General features: G+C 31.2%; 1 protein-coding gene across 2 annotated transcripts in view; it reads right to left on the bottom strand.

The window, feature by feature from the left end:
* Positions 1–556: 556 nt before the first annotated feature.
* Positions 557–18,266, bottom strand: part of LOC108914537 — a 55,653-nt gene continuing 37,943 nt past the window's right edge. The window contains exons 8-16 of one of the 2 annotated variants that reach the window (XM_018720364.1): positions 13,796–13,926; positions 9,774–9,960; positions 9,342–9,406; positions 8,673–8,847; positions 8,443–8,612; positions 7,579–8,168; positions 4,606–4,664; positions 1,081–1,154; positions 557–778 (exon numbers count right to left, since the gene is read on the bottom strand). In XM_018720364.1, the coding sequence (XP_018575880.1) occupies positions 770–778; positions 1,081–1,154; positions 4,606–4,664; positions 7,579–8,168; positions 8,443–8,612; positions 8,673–8,847; positions 9,342–9,406; positions 9,774–9,960; positions 13,796–13,926 (1,460 nt within the window). In that variant the 3' untranslated portion in view covers positions 557–769. The remainder of the gene's footprint in view (positions 779–1,080; positions 1,155–4,605; positions 4,665–7,578; positions 8,169–8,442; positions 8,613–8,672; positions 8,848–9,341; positions 9,407–9,773; positions 9,961–13,795; positions 13,927–18,266) is intronic. The other variant, XM_018720373.1, reaches the window with a different exon arrangement.

The raw sequence follows: 18,266 nt of genomic DNA, 5'->3' as shown, positions 1-18,266 counted from the left end.
ACACTTTATTTCTAATGGTGTACCCAAGGTCTCCACCAAAATTTAGCTCTGTCGGAATTTTCGTTATTTGATATGTCTATTTTGACCGGACTATTTTAGTCGAACAATGTTCTTCGATACCACTAGTTGTTTCTCGCAATATCAATAGTTAAGAATTTTTGGTATCCAAGAACGTGATTTGATTTTCTTTGGTAAGATTTTTTAGAAAAATATTTTGTATTTGTATGAATTAGCTTAGTAGTTTTGATGCCAATTGTGTTTAAATGTAGTGGTTTGATTAAAATAATTAAAAACAATTATATATTCAGTCTCGATTAGTATTTGGTTAAATAAACGGATAGTTAGATTGTTACCTACACTTATTTACGTATCTGTAAGGTACAATATGACATGAAACTGAGTGATTTTTTTACAGTGTCAAAAAAACTCATATAAAAAAATTAAGCACCTCTTTATTTTAGTATACATATGTAATAATAATTTTGATTTTTCATATTAAATATTATATCTACTATTAATTTGATTAAAATATATATTACATTAAACAATGTTTGTTTTTATCTGAATAAAAATAAAATGTAGGCAAGAAAAGTATTTTGTTAAATTAAGAAGGAACATACATCAAATGTACAAAATATGTATTGATTAATGTTTGGTTTAATTATATTTAAACGACAAAATACAGTTGATTGCCTGAGCAATTCTTTTACTTATGTGCGATTACAAATTTCAGAAAAAAAAACTACCATTGGGTTGGTCCTTGTTTCCTTCAGTAACGCTGTTGGAGAAAAAAATAAGTTTTAGTAAGTTATTCTTTGATTGTCAGGGTTCGGTACTATCAAGTTTTATATGATCAACTGATTTTGTAACAATTTTACTCATACAATTTATTTCAGTGAGAGGTTAAAATTTTCAAAAATGAATGCAGCTTCTACAATAAGCCTATTACCTAAATATTGCTACTACTGTATCATAGCTATTTTACGACTATACGTATATCTGAATACGTTCAAATTTAGTGTCAAATTAAAAAATGATGCTGGTTGAAGTTAGGGACTTGACATATAAACAAGTACTTACGAGTTGGGCCGTACTTGTACTGGGTTGGGGTTCGTTGATGTCACTCAATGGTATTTCCTCAATATCCTTATTTGCTGCAACATGAAAAATACATTAGATTTTTTAAATTACACATTTTTCATCAATTCTTGTACCTACCTACTTTTATCTCAAACTTCATTCTAAAAGCAATCTTAACATTATCATTAATTTAGTTATGGAACTCATATAGAGATCTGATATAAAAAGTATTTATGACTTCATTTGATGAGGACTTTAGGGACAAAGCAAAATTAATTTAAATCGTTGGCAAATTTTGTATAACGATTGATTTATTTGGCTACCTAAATATATTATTATTATTTCTCTTGGTTAAATCCAAGTCCATCGGAAGTTTATTTTTGATTAAAAAAAGTTCATGTTACATTACATGCTGCTTTTTGTGCAGTAGTATGAATATAAATTGATTTGTGCAAGACGTTTATTGATCGAGTGTGGTGTAATATATACCTGTAGTTGATATAATAAACGAAAGTTTTTGTTTTCAAATTCTTTCGATCTCAATGGCCAGTTCTTGATATTTTTCTTTTTTTTTTCTGAGTACTATTTTATTAAATTTTGGTCAGATGGTGTTGGTATATCAATTATTATACAGGGTGTTTCAGTTCGAGTGAATCAAACTTTAACCACAAATAGAACTCAATAAATAATTCAGAATTGCCTTATCAAAGCAAGGGTCTAAGTCGCACCGTTTTCACTGTACAGGGCCGTATTGGTTGGTTATTAAAATCATATTATTTATGAAATCTTTGCTATGCTTATAACAAATTGATTCAAATTTGAATCAGTTCGTTATATGCTTATTTATTGAGTTATATTTGTGGTTAAAGTTTGATTCACTCGAACTGAACACCCTGTATAAGTGCCATTTTCCATTTTATTTTGAAATATTACATCCGATCTGTTATGTGCTATTGTCTTGTAAGTGCGTATAATCGGATCACAATTTAATTTATAATGTTTGTTCTCTAGTATTGTTTGTGGTGTGTAGGTATGTATAATATGGGTCTAATACAGTTGGCATTGTGATGCTATTGCCAGATGTATAATTTTAGCTACTGTATTATGCCTATTTGTATATGCAACACTTGCTAATAGTTTTCAACCCGATATTATATACCGATATTATTCTCTTTGCATTATGTCAACACTGAACTAAGTGCTTCATTGTAAAATATTTTCATTATGTATTATACAAGGTGTAACTAAATAAGTGTAAAACATTTAAGGGGGTGATTTCTCATCGAAAAAAGATAGGATCTTTCATATAAAGAAACTTCATTGGAGCATCCTTTGTTAAGATACAGCCCCTTAAAGGGGGTACATAAAATTTGTTTAACAATTTTTTTCACAAGCACTAAACAAGTTACAATATTGAAATTAACCTGACATTTTCTACTACCAAAAAGACACTTAGCCAGTAATTTATTTGGTTTACCCCATGGTAGTAAGGGGTGGAAAACGCAACCCCTAAAATTTATTTCCAACGTAATTTTTTGTCTTATTATTTTTTTACCATTTAAAAAATTATTTCCGATAGCCTGTTTCATTCTAAAAAAAAATGTCTCTTGAATTTTTTGCCCAAATTAAACCAGTTCGCAGTAAAAAATTATTTTACGAACAACTACAGAGATACATCGTCATAAATGCGGACTGGATTTACTGTTATTTTGTAGTTACTACCTGCATTAAATGATTAAAGGGGAATAATCAAAACTAATTTAATAATAACAAAACATACAACATGTAGAAATCATAGTAAATGTTCAATATGTCTACCTTCAGACATTACGCATGCGTCTAGACGTCGGCGCATTGAGCCACGTATTCGCTCAAATATTCCTGGAGTCTCTCTAATTACCCTGCACGCATCGATAATGCGGTTTCTTAAGTCCTCTACATCGCGAACAGGAGTACGATAAACCAAATGCTGCAAATGGCCCCAAGTAGACAAATCCAGAGGATTGAGATCCGGGGATCGAGCGGGCCAATTCTGTGGTCCTCCTCGACCTATCCACTGATTTGCATATGTTTCAGTTAAATGCTGACGTGCTACTTGACTAAAATGGGCGGGAGCCCCATCATGCATAAAAACCATATCCCTTCTGACGCCCAAAGGAACTTCCTCCAGCAGTACGGGGGGATGCACTTTTCTTAAAAATTGAACGTATGCCTCACCATTTAATCGAGGAGGTAGAAAATGAGGCCCAATTAAATAATCCCCAATAACTCCGACCCACACCTTAAGAGAAAACTGTTCTTGATGGTTAGTTTCGACAATAGCGTGATGGTTTTCATCAGCCCATATGTGGTAATTATGAAAATTAATAATCTTGTCCCGAGAAAAACTACATTCGTCTGTGAATTCGATCGTCTTCAGAAAGTCACGATTTCTTCTAATCATTTCCAGCATCCAATTGCAAAATTCAAGACGGTTCGGAAAGTCTCGCGGTAACAGTGCCTGTACTCGTTGCAGATGGTAAGGGTATAAGAGATGTTCCTTTAAAATTCGAAATACCGTCATATGATCAACATTTAGCTGGAAAGCAATCTTTCTAGTACTGGTAGTAGGTTGTTCTTCTATCAAATTAAGTACTGCTGCCTCAAGCTGTGGTGTTCTTACTTCTCGATGGCGACCACAATCCTGCGTTCTTTTGTTGAATGAACCATATTCACGTAATCGTTGATGAAGTCAGACAAATATTCTATGTGAAGGATGCTGCCGTTGAGGATACATTTCAGCATATCTTGTAGAAGCTTCTAACCCATTCCCCTGCGACAGACCGTAAACGTAATGCATATCAGCCATTTCCTCATTTGTGTATGCCATTTTAATAACAAGTGAATTATTAAAGTAACAAATTAAGAACAGAACAATACACAATTAGTATTACTTCAATTTCAAAAATTTACAAACTGACAGCTTGATTCCAATTTAATTGTCAGTATCGCTAATGGCGGCCTACTAGATAAATTAGTTTCGTATTTTCGTTTTATGGCGATATGTATCTTGTTCGTAAAATAATTTTTTGCTGCGAACTGGTTTAATTTGGGCAAAAAATTCAAGAGACATTTTTTTTTAGAATGAAACAGGCTATCGGAAATAAATTTTTAAATGGTAAAAAAATAATAAGACAAAAAATTACGTTGGAAATAAATTTTAGGGGTTGCGTTTTCCACCCCTTACAACCATGGGGTAAACCAAATAAATTACTGGCTAGGTGTCTTTTTGGTAGTAGAAAATGTCAGGTTAATTTCAATATTGTAACTTGTTTAGTGCTTGTGAAAAAAATTGTTAAACAAATTTTATGTACCCCCTTTAAGGGGCTACATCTTAACAAAGGATGCTCCAATGAAGTTTCTTTATATGAAAGATCCTATCTTTTTTTCGATGAGAAATCACCCCCTTAAATGTTTTACACTTATGTAGTTTATTGTATATTATATACAATTACTTTATTTATAGTTATAAGTATAAGTACTTACGTTGTTTAGTCTTTTTTGAACAATTTCCCTTAATCTCGTGTTTCCAAATCATTGCAAAGCTAAAACATAAGAGTGCAGGGTATATTAAAAAGTGTTAGTATATTGACACAAACTGTGACGTTAAAAAGATGACACTGCATATCGTCGCATGAGACAAAAATTCATTTACGAGATTTTGTAGTGAACTTGTTTTAAATTCTGTTTGTAAACCGTGTAGGTAATACAAAGAATTATTGTTTTTCGAGTTGTTGTGCCATGGTTTATGTACCTAGTCGTCGGCAGTTATAGTCCGAGAGGCCGTGGCATTTTGAGGGTTGTCATCTTATAGTCTTTCCGATATCAATTGAAGAACCAAAAGCATGACAGCATGTACCAGGTTCGGTTGCTGACGCAGCAACTCGGCATTGAAATTTTTAAAAAACTTGGTCCCATATTTATTTAGCTATACCCATATAAAGGTCTGGTCGAACTAAACGTGGTGGTAGAAATGTAGGTATACGTCCAGTTGAAGAATGCGAGCGCGGGCAAACGAAATACAAATACAGTTGCATTGGGCCACTGGCCATAAATCTCAGCCGTTGACAAGTGGTCGACAAATTGCCTAGCAGTGCAGTGCAGCAATGCGGAATTTGGTGTGCTTCAGGTAATTTTAATTTATTATAGGCACCTTCTATCATTGATATTACAATTGCGAAAGGCAGAAATAATATTATTACAACATGGCATTTTGGAGATCTTTTGATACGGAACAAAACGAAATTTACCATCAATATAATAAAATTGTTTGAGGACATAAATAATTAAAATATGTTGTTGGCCAAATGAACATATAATAGAAATTTTCTGCACATTATTAAAATTTTTTACCTTTATCGGAAAACTTTTTTAGGGGCGCCTATAAAACTCATTAAATTTTATTGCTAGGCGTTTTTTACATGTTCAACTGACTTCGGAAAGACTATACCAAGGCTGATTTTCACACATTTGTGAGGTCTTACATAGTACATAAACCAAACGACCTTCAGGTGCCAATCTTCCAGTGGATGTGGGAGTAATAGAGCCACTCCCGCGTTGAAAAATAAAAGTACCAAATTTGAAATTGTTTTTTAATAAATGGCAATATTAGTAGAAGTAGTTCTAAAAATATGGAATTTTTAGTCATTAGTCTTCACGATTTACTTCTACAAAAAAATGTTCTTTAATAGTGTACATTATCTGTAAAAATTAAAACACAAAAAATTCGGTTGTCTATTTTCATAGGACATGGCCTACCTCGTTATGGAAACAATTAAATAATCTTTTTAAATACTCAGATATTTGGAATCAATAAAAAAAATTATAAATTGTACATACATATTAAAAAAATTTCAAAATAAAACAAATACGTTTTAAGGACAAGCTTGGTATAGTTTTACAATTTAATTTTGGTTTGGACTAATGTAATTTAGAGAACTAAATAAAGGAGGATGTTCTGGCACAACTTCACTATTTTATCTACCAATAACTTGAAAACAAAAGGTATCGATATCCGATTTGTGTATTTGTTTTCCTTAACAAACGGTTTATCAACCCATGGAAAAAAATATATCGATGCATTTAATATTTTTTTAGTAAACGGAGACGATTACAAAACTTTTGTAATTAGCGTCGTCTACCGTTGCACAGGAAAATAATATTTTTATTCCCATATCATAAATATAAATTTTATTAATAGTTCTTTAAAATGAGCCCTCATTTACTGAAATCGATTAAGGCGTTTAGAGGTTATGACAATTTAAAAATTTTATACTGGCATTGCCATGGTAATAACAAAAAAAAGTTCAAACAAAACTAGTGAAGTGAACAGTGTATCTAAAACGTGTATTTTCAACTTACGTCATATAAGCGATTTTTTTGACGATTTTTTCAAAGAGCCTTTTTTGGTAGAAAAATTAAAAAAACCAAACTTGTATTATTTTTATATATTTTTTTATACTCGTAAAACTACATCTCAAAACGAGCAAAATTAAAAAATAAGTTTAGCAAAAATTGAAGAAAATTCAAAATGGTCGGGTCAGGACCTCAGTGATTTAACATAGAATGACTTGTGATGTTGCATAGTGTTTTGAAATCTCTCGAAAATATTAGGTATTGAACTTATTGTTACACATTTAGCAATCAATAGAAAATAGTAAATATCAACGCAGATCTTCTTATTAGATTTCCTAATCATCTAAAGACCAGTAAATTTTACGAATACTTTACAAGAATACTTTATTGCCACAAATTGATTATACATTTTAAAAACATTTAAAATTATTTAAAAAACCAAACAACTAAAAAGGTCCCCACTCCCCCAATAACTACGCCACTGGAGTGTATTTTGGATAAGCTATCCATGAAAAAATAATCCCTACTAAAAAAATGTCGTCCCCCAAATTTTATCACTAAATATTTTTTACCGGTAAAGTTACAGAAAAAATCAGATAAATATTTGAAAGTTTTAACACCCTGTATTTCCGTAGGGAAACGTCCTATCAAAAATTTGTATACGGCAAAAGTTGATTATTTTCATCGGTAGGATATTCCATTAAATATTGGCAAAACTTATCATTAACACCCTACCCTGTATATCGAAAATAAACGTAAAGGAAACATTTTTATTTTTTTATTAATTTTTATTTTATTGATTCCCTAGAATTTATAAAGTGGTGTTCTGTAATATCCCCTATTTTTTAATTTTCCAAGCGACAGACCCCCAAAAGACAATAATTAGAAATATATTTATGTTCTTTTGACTATTAATCAAATAATGCTTGATTTCCATAATCTACAAAGCTTCAACATTTCTTTGAATATTTTTGACTAAAAGAATATCAAAAAGGATGTATCTTTTTAGGGGTCTAAATTTTTGAAGCAATGATTTAGTTGTTTTATAAATTCAGTCTTTTCAGACTATTTCCAATTGTCAATGTAATAACAAGACACACTTACATGAACATAAATGGTATTGATGGTAGTAGTAACATTGATACAAGGAATACGTAGTTGGCAATATCGATACCTTCTAAATTTTCATTCCCCAAGGTAACTCGTTCCCCAGGATAGAGGTCTTTTTGAATTCTTCTTAACTGGACCTGCCCGAAACATTCGTTAATAAAAAGCAGGTGCAACCGATATTTCGTAACACTATCATCCTTTATAGGAAACTCAAACGGTAAATTTTCCTCATTTATTTCATATATTCGTCTAACATTATTAAAAGTTGGAAGTGGTAGGGAATTTTTTAAGGCGTGTTCGAAATCATTTATGGTCTTATTGATATGTTCATTATTTTGCCACAGCGACTTTAAAATATGCAATTTTCTAGAGCAATTCCTTAAATTTTGTTCCAAATTTGTTGGCCTTGGAATATAAATTACTATAATGTTATTTGTATGACTTATTTTGATCGCATCTTCAGAAATGTCAGGAACAGGTGGAGCACTCCATTTTTCGATATTATATGTCCTTGAATATTTTTCACTGTAAATAGCTACACTCACATCGTACTTTCTACATGGCTTGAAGTATTTTTTCTCGATCTGTAATTAAAAGGAATCTTTGTTTTAAAAAGGCAAAATATACGTTTTATGTGAACACATTTGATAGATGGCGAGATTAATGGGATTAATATGCACGTACTTTTGATATTGGAAATACATATAAAGTTTAAATAAAAATGTTAAATTGCTCCAAACTGGTTTCTTATCAACTGTTAACAAAAGTTTTTAGTTATTTAACGAATTCTGATGTTCAGGTAAAACTAGAATCTTTATACAAAATTTTGTAATAAATAAAACACAACATATATTTTACCAAGCAGGTACATTCTAAGTCTTTCGATATCCTTGAAAATATTATGGTATGGTCGCTCACAATATTGACACTAAATTTTTTAATTTTCCACTTGGTGATATTGGGATTGTTCCAAGAAATGTTCATGTCTTTATCATGTGTCCATGTTACTATCACATTATAAGGTGGCTCTGAAATATAAGTTATCAATAATACAAAAAATTGCCAGATTTTTCACTAGGCTTGCTTACTTTCTGTAGTGACCTGAAACTTTATTGATATATTTCCATGTACAACATGTCGTAAGTTAAAAGTATACATTTGAAGCGGTTGTAAATCGGTTAATACTATTACGTCTTCCATTTTCCTTTCTTTATCAGCATCCAGACTATATTTATATTTACTTGTTTGACAACTTTCTGATTTCTACAAAGAGATCTTTGAAAATATTGTACTCCTTAAATTAAAATTCCTATTAAATTATAAATGTAAACATTCCTTTATCTCTATCCTGTGACGTTACTGGGTAATGCCTAAAGAAAAAAGCGAAAATCTACCCATTTGTTCTAAAATGTATTGAAATCATGGTATTGAGGTTGTTGCCTGTGTATCTGGTCTAGTATTACGCTTTTTCAATCGCTAGCTAGAATTTTTTTTATCTGTTTTTGTTGTTCCCGGGCTAGACTCTGTGTGGGGGGCTTGTTATTTGAATTTTGCTTGTCGAATACAAAGAAAAGTACATATAACAATACCAAATATTAAATGTAATATTTTGTTTTAAACTAAGCCCATCACGGCATACATTTTTATAAGTTTCATGTTCCGATTCACTTAAAAATACTTGTTATTCATTAACATTGTTAATAACTTGGAACAATATATGTATAGAAAACAACACATAATTGATACCTATGTCTTACCTTCAACAGTTCAACAGTAGCACTGGTGTCGGACGTAGTGATAATAATATCATCAGGTTTATATGCTGAAAATTAATAAAAGATACATTAAGTTTCCATTATTGAGATTCTACATACATGCACTAATATCAAATTAAAAATTTTGATCCAAAAAGGTGCTAAAGATTATTCGTATAATTTTACTGCTTAAATAGTAGATAATATGATCACATCTCGAATTTAATGATTTTATTTACTTAAAAATATGGAAATGGTGGTCCTGGTTTGCTATTCATTTGTTTTCTTACGTCTTTTCTTCAATTTTATGAAAAAACAAGAAAAACGTCAAAAACAAATTTTTAATTATTTTTGTGAATCCAATCCTGATTAATTTTTTCATATTCTTTTGTCAAATTTATTATTATTAAATTCAAATTTAAACTAAGTACTTACGAATGCAAGTTGTATTAAAGCATGTTTCTTTTATATGGCCCTGATAAAAGTTGGATTTATTTGAGTATAGTACAGCTCGAACACAATACGTGGTGTCCGCCTCTAAATTAGAAATTTTTTCACGTAATGACTGTATGGCACTAAAGGATGTTTCGTTATGGGAAATCCATTTATCGCTACTATTTTCCTGAAAATATTATAATTATTACAAAAAATAAAATATTTTCACTTTTCATCCACTTTGCTATGACGAAATCCTCCAATTTCCAAAAAAGTAAAAATAAAATGGGAGAAAGTCGTATATAACATTAGTAATTAATCACTTAAATCTATCTTAGCGATACAGTTTACATATGTTTGTACGGAATTTATTAAAAATGGAATTATTAAGAGTATAATATAAACAAAAAGAAGATTACAGCAAAAACTAACAATTTATTTTTGACGAATAGTCTCTTCTATAACATTAAAAGTAGAAACCAAATTACAAGGCAGGATGAGAAGGGACACAAATAAAGATACAACTGGCAGGTAATCCATGGTAAAGGTATAGTCTTCTTGCTACTGCGCATCCTACCCGTACAGCTTAAGGAGGTTTATCTGATTTGGAATTGACAAACAAATATTCATAAAAAAAGCTTATTGATATGAAGAAAATCCGCAAACAAAATTATGACTAGTTTGGATACCTAAGAGACGAGATATTAATAAAATAATTTTTCATTATTTAGTACGAAGTCTTATGAGAATGCAGATTTTTGGTCTTTCTACTTAGAATGCGCAACAATTGACGAACAGTTTCCACAGCAACTTGTATAAATAGGAAACCGATATCTAAGAAACCGTATGATAGCTCGTAGAAATATTTGGTACTTGTAAGATACATAATTTATAATAATTCTCCTTCAAATTGCTGTTGCTGACTAACTTATCCTCCATATGCGTGATAGTGGCAACGCCGCGGTCTAGACGTAGTGTATTATTTGAAATGTGCAGGAGTCCAAGCAAACAGATTGATCGAACGCGAGCGAGCGAACACCGAGGCGAGCGAGCCAGCCAAGTGCAACGTTGACAAATCTAAAGGCTTACTACTTTAGTCACTAGCGAATCTACAGAAACTCTCATTAGACTTTAGATGTACCTCCGTACCCGATAAACCTCTTTAAATGAATTTGGTTTACTACAAATTAAAAAAATGTCAAAAACAAAGTATGACCTGATATTAAAACTCTATTAACATTTTGCGTTACGCAAAAATATTACTATACTTGAACTACTTCTAGAGTTAAGACTCATGTTACCTTATAACTCAAAAACAGAAACACCTAGCGTAATAAACAGAATTGTCAAAAAATGTCTAAGCATTCAAAATCTGGCACAAAATTATAATTATTTGCAGTAACATAAATGGGTGAAATAATTTGGAAATCTAATAAATATTAATCATAAACTCTATATTAAAAACTGTAGTCTAATGTTCTTATTACATGACTAAAAAATAAACAAAAAAATATAATCTTATTTATGAGCTACGTCCTAAAATAATTTTTTATACAGGGTGTTAATGATAAGTTTTGCCAAACTTTAATGGCGTATTCTACCAATGAAAATAATCAAGTTTTGCCCTATAACAGTTTTTGATAGAACGCTTCCCTACGGAGATACAATTTTAAATGTTTTTTAAATTTACAATCAATTTGTGGCAATGAAGTATTTTTGTAAAGTATTCGTAAAATTTACTTGTCTTTAGCTATTTGGGAAATCAAATAAGAAGTGCTTAAGTACCTACGTTGCTATTTACCATTTTCTATTGATTGCTAAATGTGTAACAATAAATTCAATACCTAATACTTTTGACATATTTCAAAACAGTATACATCACAAAAAATGTTCAAAATGCAAAATGCATGCCGCGCAGCGTCTCCACATTGATCATCTTACATGCCTCATAATTCCAGCCGTATTGTGTATGATTGCGAAACCCTCTACAATGCGCTGTCGAAGCACTTCTGCATTGGGAACTGGAGTACTATATACCTATAGTTTTGAGGTAACCCCAAAAAAGTAATCCAAGGGATAAAGGTCGGGGGAACGAACCGGCCAAGCAATGGGTCCTCCTCTACCAATCCAGTGATTAGGATACTGATTATTCAGCAACTGTCTAACGGTAAGACTGTAATGAGGTGGCGCCCCATCATGCATATACCACAACAATTGACGTAACCTCAATGGTACTTCTTCTAGAAGTGGTGGCAATTCTTCTTGCAGGAACCTTTGATAAGTTCTACCATCGAGGGTTCTGGGTAAAAAGTAGGGACCAATGAAGTAATCGTCCACAATGCTTGGCCAAACATTCAGAGAAAACTATTCATGGAATCGACGTTGGGAAATAATATTCGGATGTTCATCCGCCCATTGGTGGTTACTATGACTATGACAATTCGAAATGGTTTCCCTTGTAAATTTCGCTTCATCGGTAAATAATATTAATAACTGAAAATCAGGCTGTTCACATTGCTTAAAAACCACTGACAAAATTCAATCCTCGGTTGATAGTCGTTTTCATTTAATGCATGAACTCGCCGGACATGATATGGGCGTAATTGCTGCTCACGTAAGACGTTCCAGTTTGTTACATGTGATACACCCATATCTGTTGATATCTGTCTGGTACTGGTAGATGGGTCTTCATCTACAGATTCCAAAATTCTATTTTCCAAATGAACTGTACTAACAAGTCTTTCTCTTGCTCGACGTTTCGGTAGCGACAACATGCGCCAAAGAACTGTTATCGATAATTCTATTAACTTATACATCGAAAAAAATAATAATTCTAATAAGATGGCAATTTATTGTACCTTTACTATGATTTTATTATCGATTGTAATTTTACAAATAAATGTAAGTTCTATTGTAAAATTATCTTGAATTAAGATATTACAAAAAACATTTTTAGAAGGTAATATTTATAATTACTTGTAAGATATTTAGAAATACATTTTACGTAGTAACTACAATGTAATTTTTTATTTCATGTAGAGCTCATTTTAAGATTAGTTCAAGGATGACTTGTTTATAATATTTACTCGAATTTGAGTTAATTTTATTATATCTTTTACAAAATAAAGACAAGTAGCTTTATTCCTCTTGGAAAAACATACTAAGGTACTAATTTCTTTATAATTCTAAAAAATTCGGTAACATTGAAACAGTAATAAGGACAAAATATTTTTGGTATTAATTATAGAATTAGCAGACAGAATTATTAATAACGGTTAGTAGCTGGCACGGTGGAATTTTTGGTCAAATGTGAATTTAACGAAACACATTTTTTTTCTGAAACTTGACGCTTCGTTTCATTATTGAGACGTCTTCAATACAGATAAAATAGACAACATGCAGTTTCACGAGCTCGACGGTGAACGCTTGAAAAAGTATTCCTTGTTGGACAACGTCGATTTAGAAAAATTTGCCATTGCCATTCGCTCCAGCGTATGTGCTAATTCAATATTTGTATAATTGAATACCATATTTTTTTTTTTAATTAAAATCTATTTTTAGTTGTATGAAAAATAACAAACTTTTTGCAACACACAAAACAGTGGCGTGTTTTGAAATCTCCTAAAAATATTAGGTATTAAATTTATTGTTACGCATTTATTAATCAATAGAAAATGATAAATAGCAACGTAGGTACTTAAGTATCTTCTTACCTATTTGATTTCCCAATTATCTAGATTACTTTACAAGAATACTTATTGTCACAAATAATTGATTGTACATTTCAAAAACATTTAAAATTATTTCAAAAACCAGTGGCGTACGATTTTTTTCCACAAAAGCTTCCCTACTACCCCAATAACTACACGCCACTGGAGTGTATTTTGGAATAAGTTATCCATGAAATAGTCCCGACTAAGGAAATGTCAACCCTCAAATTTTATCACTAAATATTTAATCATATAAATATTTGAAACTGTTAACACCCTATACTGTCACTATAAATTGCTACAAAATCTTACCTTATACTGAACCTGGATATAGTTAAAAGAAAATCTGTCACCAATTATCTCATAATTATCTATGTAAACCTCACATGACGTTTCTTTCGTGTTTATAACTTTAAGAGCATATTTTAGCAGTGGAACTATAGCTGAAAAGAGTAGCGGCATAAATATGGAGTTTCCTCAAAAGGATTAAAATTTATTTGTATTCTACAATTTTGCCTAAGAAATAACCTTGAATTAAATAGTTATTTCGAATTAAATTTCTATACAGAAGCTTTCTCATACAAAAAAGTAAAATACAAGTATGGTACATGCATTTGAAAAGTGCAATATAAAATAGAAACTAAACATGCATTTTGTGAAAACACATGTAATTTGTAATCGAATATTGTCAAAATGTTCTTATTTATGTTTTGATATTGAACTACATTGGAAATAATTTATACAGGGTGTAACTTTAAGTGAGATAAATTTTTTTCCCCTGAATACGAATTTGAAATTATTTTCAAGTTTTTACAAACAATTATTATTTCTGTTTTTTAAGAAGTGTAGCATTTGCCCTATGACATTAACCTAGTTTAGCTGAGCTATACTACTGACACTATATAAAGTAGGTAGGGACACATTTAGGAAAGTTTAAATAAGTAATATTAAAAATTATAAATTTCTAAACATAATACGGTATTTTTCTACTCTTTTTTTCCTATTCACCCAGTTCAAAGCCAATCGATACTGGATATTAAATTAATTAAATTAAACAAAACAAAAATTAAATCGTGAACAATTTCATAATCGATATTGTTCCGAATGCTTACGAAATGCAACGAAGGTTAGCCTCCACTGTTCAGTTAATATGCTGTATTGCCGCCTTTGAAAAGTGCCAGTTGATTTCATACCTGGTATGATATGACGGGATGGTGAAGGGGTAAAAAATAAATCGCCATGTTAATTCGACGAAGCTTTAATGACCGGTTACGTCGACACTGTTTTTATTATAACATTAAAAAATTAAAGGGTGAGAACCCGAAATTTTAAATACCGTGGAAGAGGATCCTGGTACCAGGATTCGAAGATTAGCCAAGATTTTAAGTCTGTTATATGCTCTATCTTATTTAAAAGAATTAAATTTTCGTGTATGTGGGATGATAGGGTTTGTGGCGAACAGCCAACCAATAAAAGTAACCTGCGAAAGAGCAGTAGGTAGATACTTCACGGACGGGTGGTGTGGAAATTTACATTTTAATAAAATTTGCTTTTTAGTAACCTTTCCTTTAAATTATGAGATTTAACAAAAATTCATATCGCAGTATGCATGCGCAAGTTTTCACAACGGAATTTGAGAAAACAAACTTATAATATGTGTTGCTCAAGGTCAAAGGTAGCCTCGGTATAAATATCATTCAAAGTTACTTCCTGTATATATTTATTTGTTCTTTACTTCTATTCTATTCTATTCTATTCTATTCTATTCTACTCTATTCTATTCTATTCTATTCTATTCTATTCTATTCTATTCTATTCTATTCTATTATGTTTTGTGACTCAAAAAGTTCTCTCTTAAATTTTTGATGCTTTGCCATGCAGTCTTCACAGTTTCAATCATTTTCTGTGCAAAATCTTCATCAATCCACATTTTTCTAATTTAACATCCTTTCCTCCTGCCTTCAAGCGTCATTTTGAGGAGTGAATGAGAAACATCCACTCGTCGTCTTTGTAAACTTTGTGTTTTAACTCGTTTATTAGTCCTTTAACGTCGGCGGAATACGCTAACGTCTTCTCTTCATCTGAAGAAAATATATTTCCAAAAACTTGTTTCACGTGATCGATACACCAGAAGATTTGGTTCTTTCAGATAGAAGATTTTTCAGTTCCCTAACTAAATATATAGCTCCGTTTCTTTTGGTAAACCTAAGTTGTGAATAATATCATTTAACTCACTCTGATTAAGCCTTTGCGGATGATTCTTTCCACCCCACGGTATCTATTCGTCTTCACTCTCCTTTCCAGATTCGTGTTGAGTGGGTTCGAAAATATGGGGGTTCTCCGCCGTTACCTTCAGCATATTTGCAAAAAAAACAATTATTTGAGGGTTTGGGGGGTCGTTTTCTCGAAAATCTCCTCCATCAGATCTTTTACAGGCATTAAAATTTAAAAATTTAAAAAAAATTTTATTTATCAGCAACTATCCATCACGATCGACGTTGATAATCAAGAATTGACTGCTTAATTTTTTAAAATATCTCTTCAAGTTTTTTCCTACATTAAAATACTGCAACTGTTGGACAAAACATTACATCACACGTGAGAGTTAAGTACGTCATTGTCACTTGTACAATGTACTATCATAGATATGTAGAATGTTTACAGTATCATTGTATATCAGCGTTTTGTAGCAAAATTTGTGCTTTGTGTTATCATCATTATATTCACACAAAGTATATTTGTAAAGTTACCTTTTTGTCAGTGCATTTTTCTAATCTCTCAGAATAAAGCAGTATTGAAAGCATGACTGCGAACACAAGTCACGCTTCTATTAAAGTCTGTAAAAGATGTAATAAAAACGTTGTTAGTTCTCTTAAATGTGAAAACTGGAATAGTTTATACCACGTCAGCTGTGCCAAATTAAGTAGCAATGTCAAGTTTATCAATGATAGTGTAATACTTTGTTGTGAGAGTTTGTATCAAAGTGACAATGATACCACTGCTTTTCTTGATACCATAGAAGAGGTAGCTGATAAGGATCGAAAGGTAGATTTAAATATATTTAATTATATCCTAAAACAAAAAGACATTATAATTAGCGAGCTGCGTGATAAAATTAAATTATTAAATAACCATATAGATTTATTGAATAAATATCAATCAAGTGGTATATCCAAGTTAAACGATGCTGTACAAAAACCAAATGTGATAAATTTGTGTATGAAAGACAAAAACAGTTCAAATAAAACATCCCTAAAAAATGAATCAGTAACTAACAGAAGGCCATCTGAAAAAATATCAACAAACCGGAAAATTCTAAGTTAATAAATAAGAACGATGTAGCTACCGATATATTGCAAATACAATGTCAATTAAAAATGAATAAAATTATTAATTTATCCGATAAAAATGATAATCCCCTGTCAAATTCAATTTCTGCCGTACCAAAGAATGATGAATGGCAAAAAGTACGTAATAATAAAAGACGACATAGTCGAAGATCTATAATTACTGGAAGAAATACGAAGTCAACGTCCATCGAGGGTGTCCCCAGAACTGTTACTCTCCACGTATGCAGGATTGACACGAAAACCACATGCGAAGATTTAGTAGCATTGTTGAAGCCAAATTTTTCTGAAGTAAGTTGCGAAGCAATAAAACCAAAACATCCCGATTATACTCTTATTTTAAAGTTAATGTTCTAGAAGACAATTTTAATAAAGCAATTGATCCAAATTTGTGGCCTTATGGAGCTTGTATTCAACGTTTTTTATCGCTAGGGGTGAAGAGAGATCCTCAGAGAAAGTGATATTCAATCCTAATTTAATGTTATTAAATATACGAAGCCTAAACACAGAAAAAGATTTTTCCAATTTTAACTCCAATTTACAATACGGCAAAAAATAACCACAACCGGTTGATTAAAAATACAAAATAAATTATTATCAAAGAAAAATAATGCATTCAGTAAATCCTATTAGATCTGCTTGGAATGTTATAACTGAGTTGTCAAATCGGAAAATAAACCCCAATAATATAATTATAAATAATGAAGGTACTATATATGAGCAACCTGAAATTGTGGCGGCATTACTTAATGAGTATTTTGTACAAGCTCCTCGAAATATTGTAGAAAATTTGTCTCCACCAAAATCTCATATACAAACATGCAATGTGAACAATAATATAAATAACATAAATCACTCTTTATTTTTGAAACCGTTTACAAGTCATAAAATGTCAAATCTGTTACCTAGTAAACTTAAAACAAAAAAGTCAACGGGCCCTGATGATATACCAAGTTTCATAATAAAACAGTCAATGTGTGCTATTGTCGAGCCACTTCCGTATATAATAAATTTATCATTTGAAACGGGAACTTTTCCAAATGTATTAAGAAATGGCAAAATTGTACCCATTTTTAAAAAACAGAATCCGCAATTATTAGAAAATTATAGACCAGTTTCTATATCCTTCGGTTTTTCAAATATTTTTTAGTATTTTTTAGACAGACTGGTTAATTTTCTTGAAAAATCTAATTTAATTACAAAAAGTCAACATGGGTTTCGGAGTGGTATGTCGACGACAACTTCAGCCGTGCACTCCTTTATTCCAGCAGGACACTCTCCCGCTGGAATATTTTGTGAGCTAAGACTGTGTCGATCACAAGTTATTGATATCTAAATTGTCCCACTATGGTATTAGAGGAATGTCTTGAATTGGGTAAACACTTTTCTTGAAGGCCGAAAACAGTATGTAAGCTTGCAGCATTTAGATCAACATG

This window comes from Anoplophora glabripennis, unplaced genomic scaffold (assembly GCF_000390285.2).
Source record: "Anoplophora glabripennis isolate ALB-LARVAE unplaced genomic scaffold, Agla_2.0 scaffold50, whole genome shotgun sequence".
Classification (NCBI taxonomy): Eukaryota; Metazoa; Arthropoda; class Insecta; order Coleoptera; family Cerambycidae; genus Anoplophora; species Anoplophora glabripennis.
This window is presented reverse-complemented; position numbering and strand designations above follow the sequence as displayed.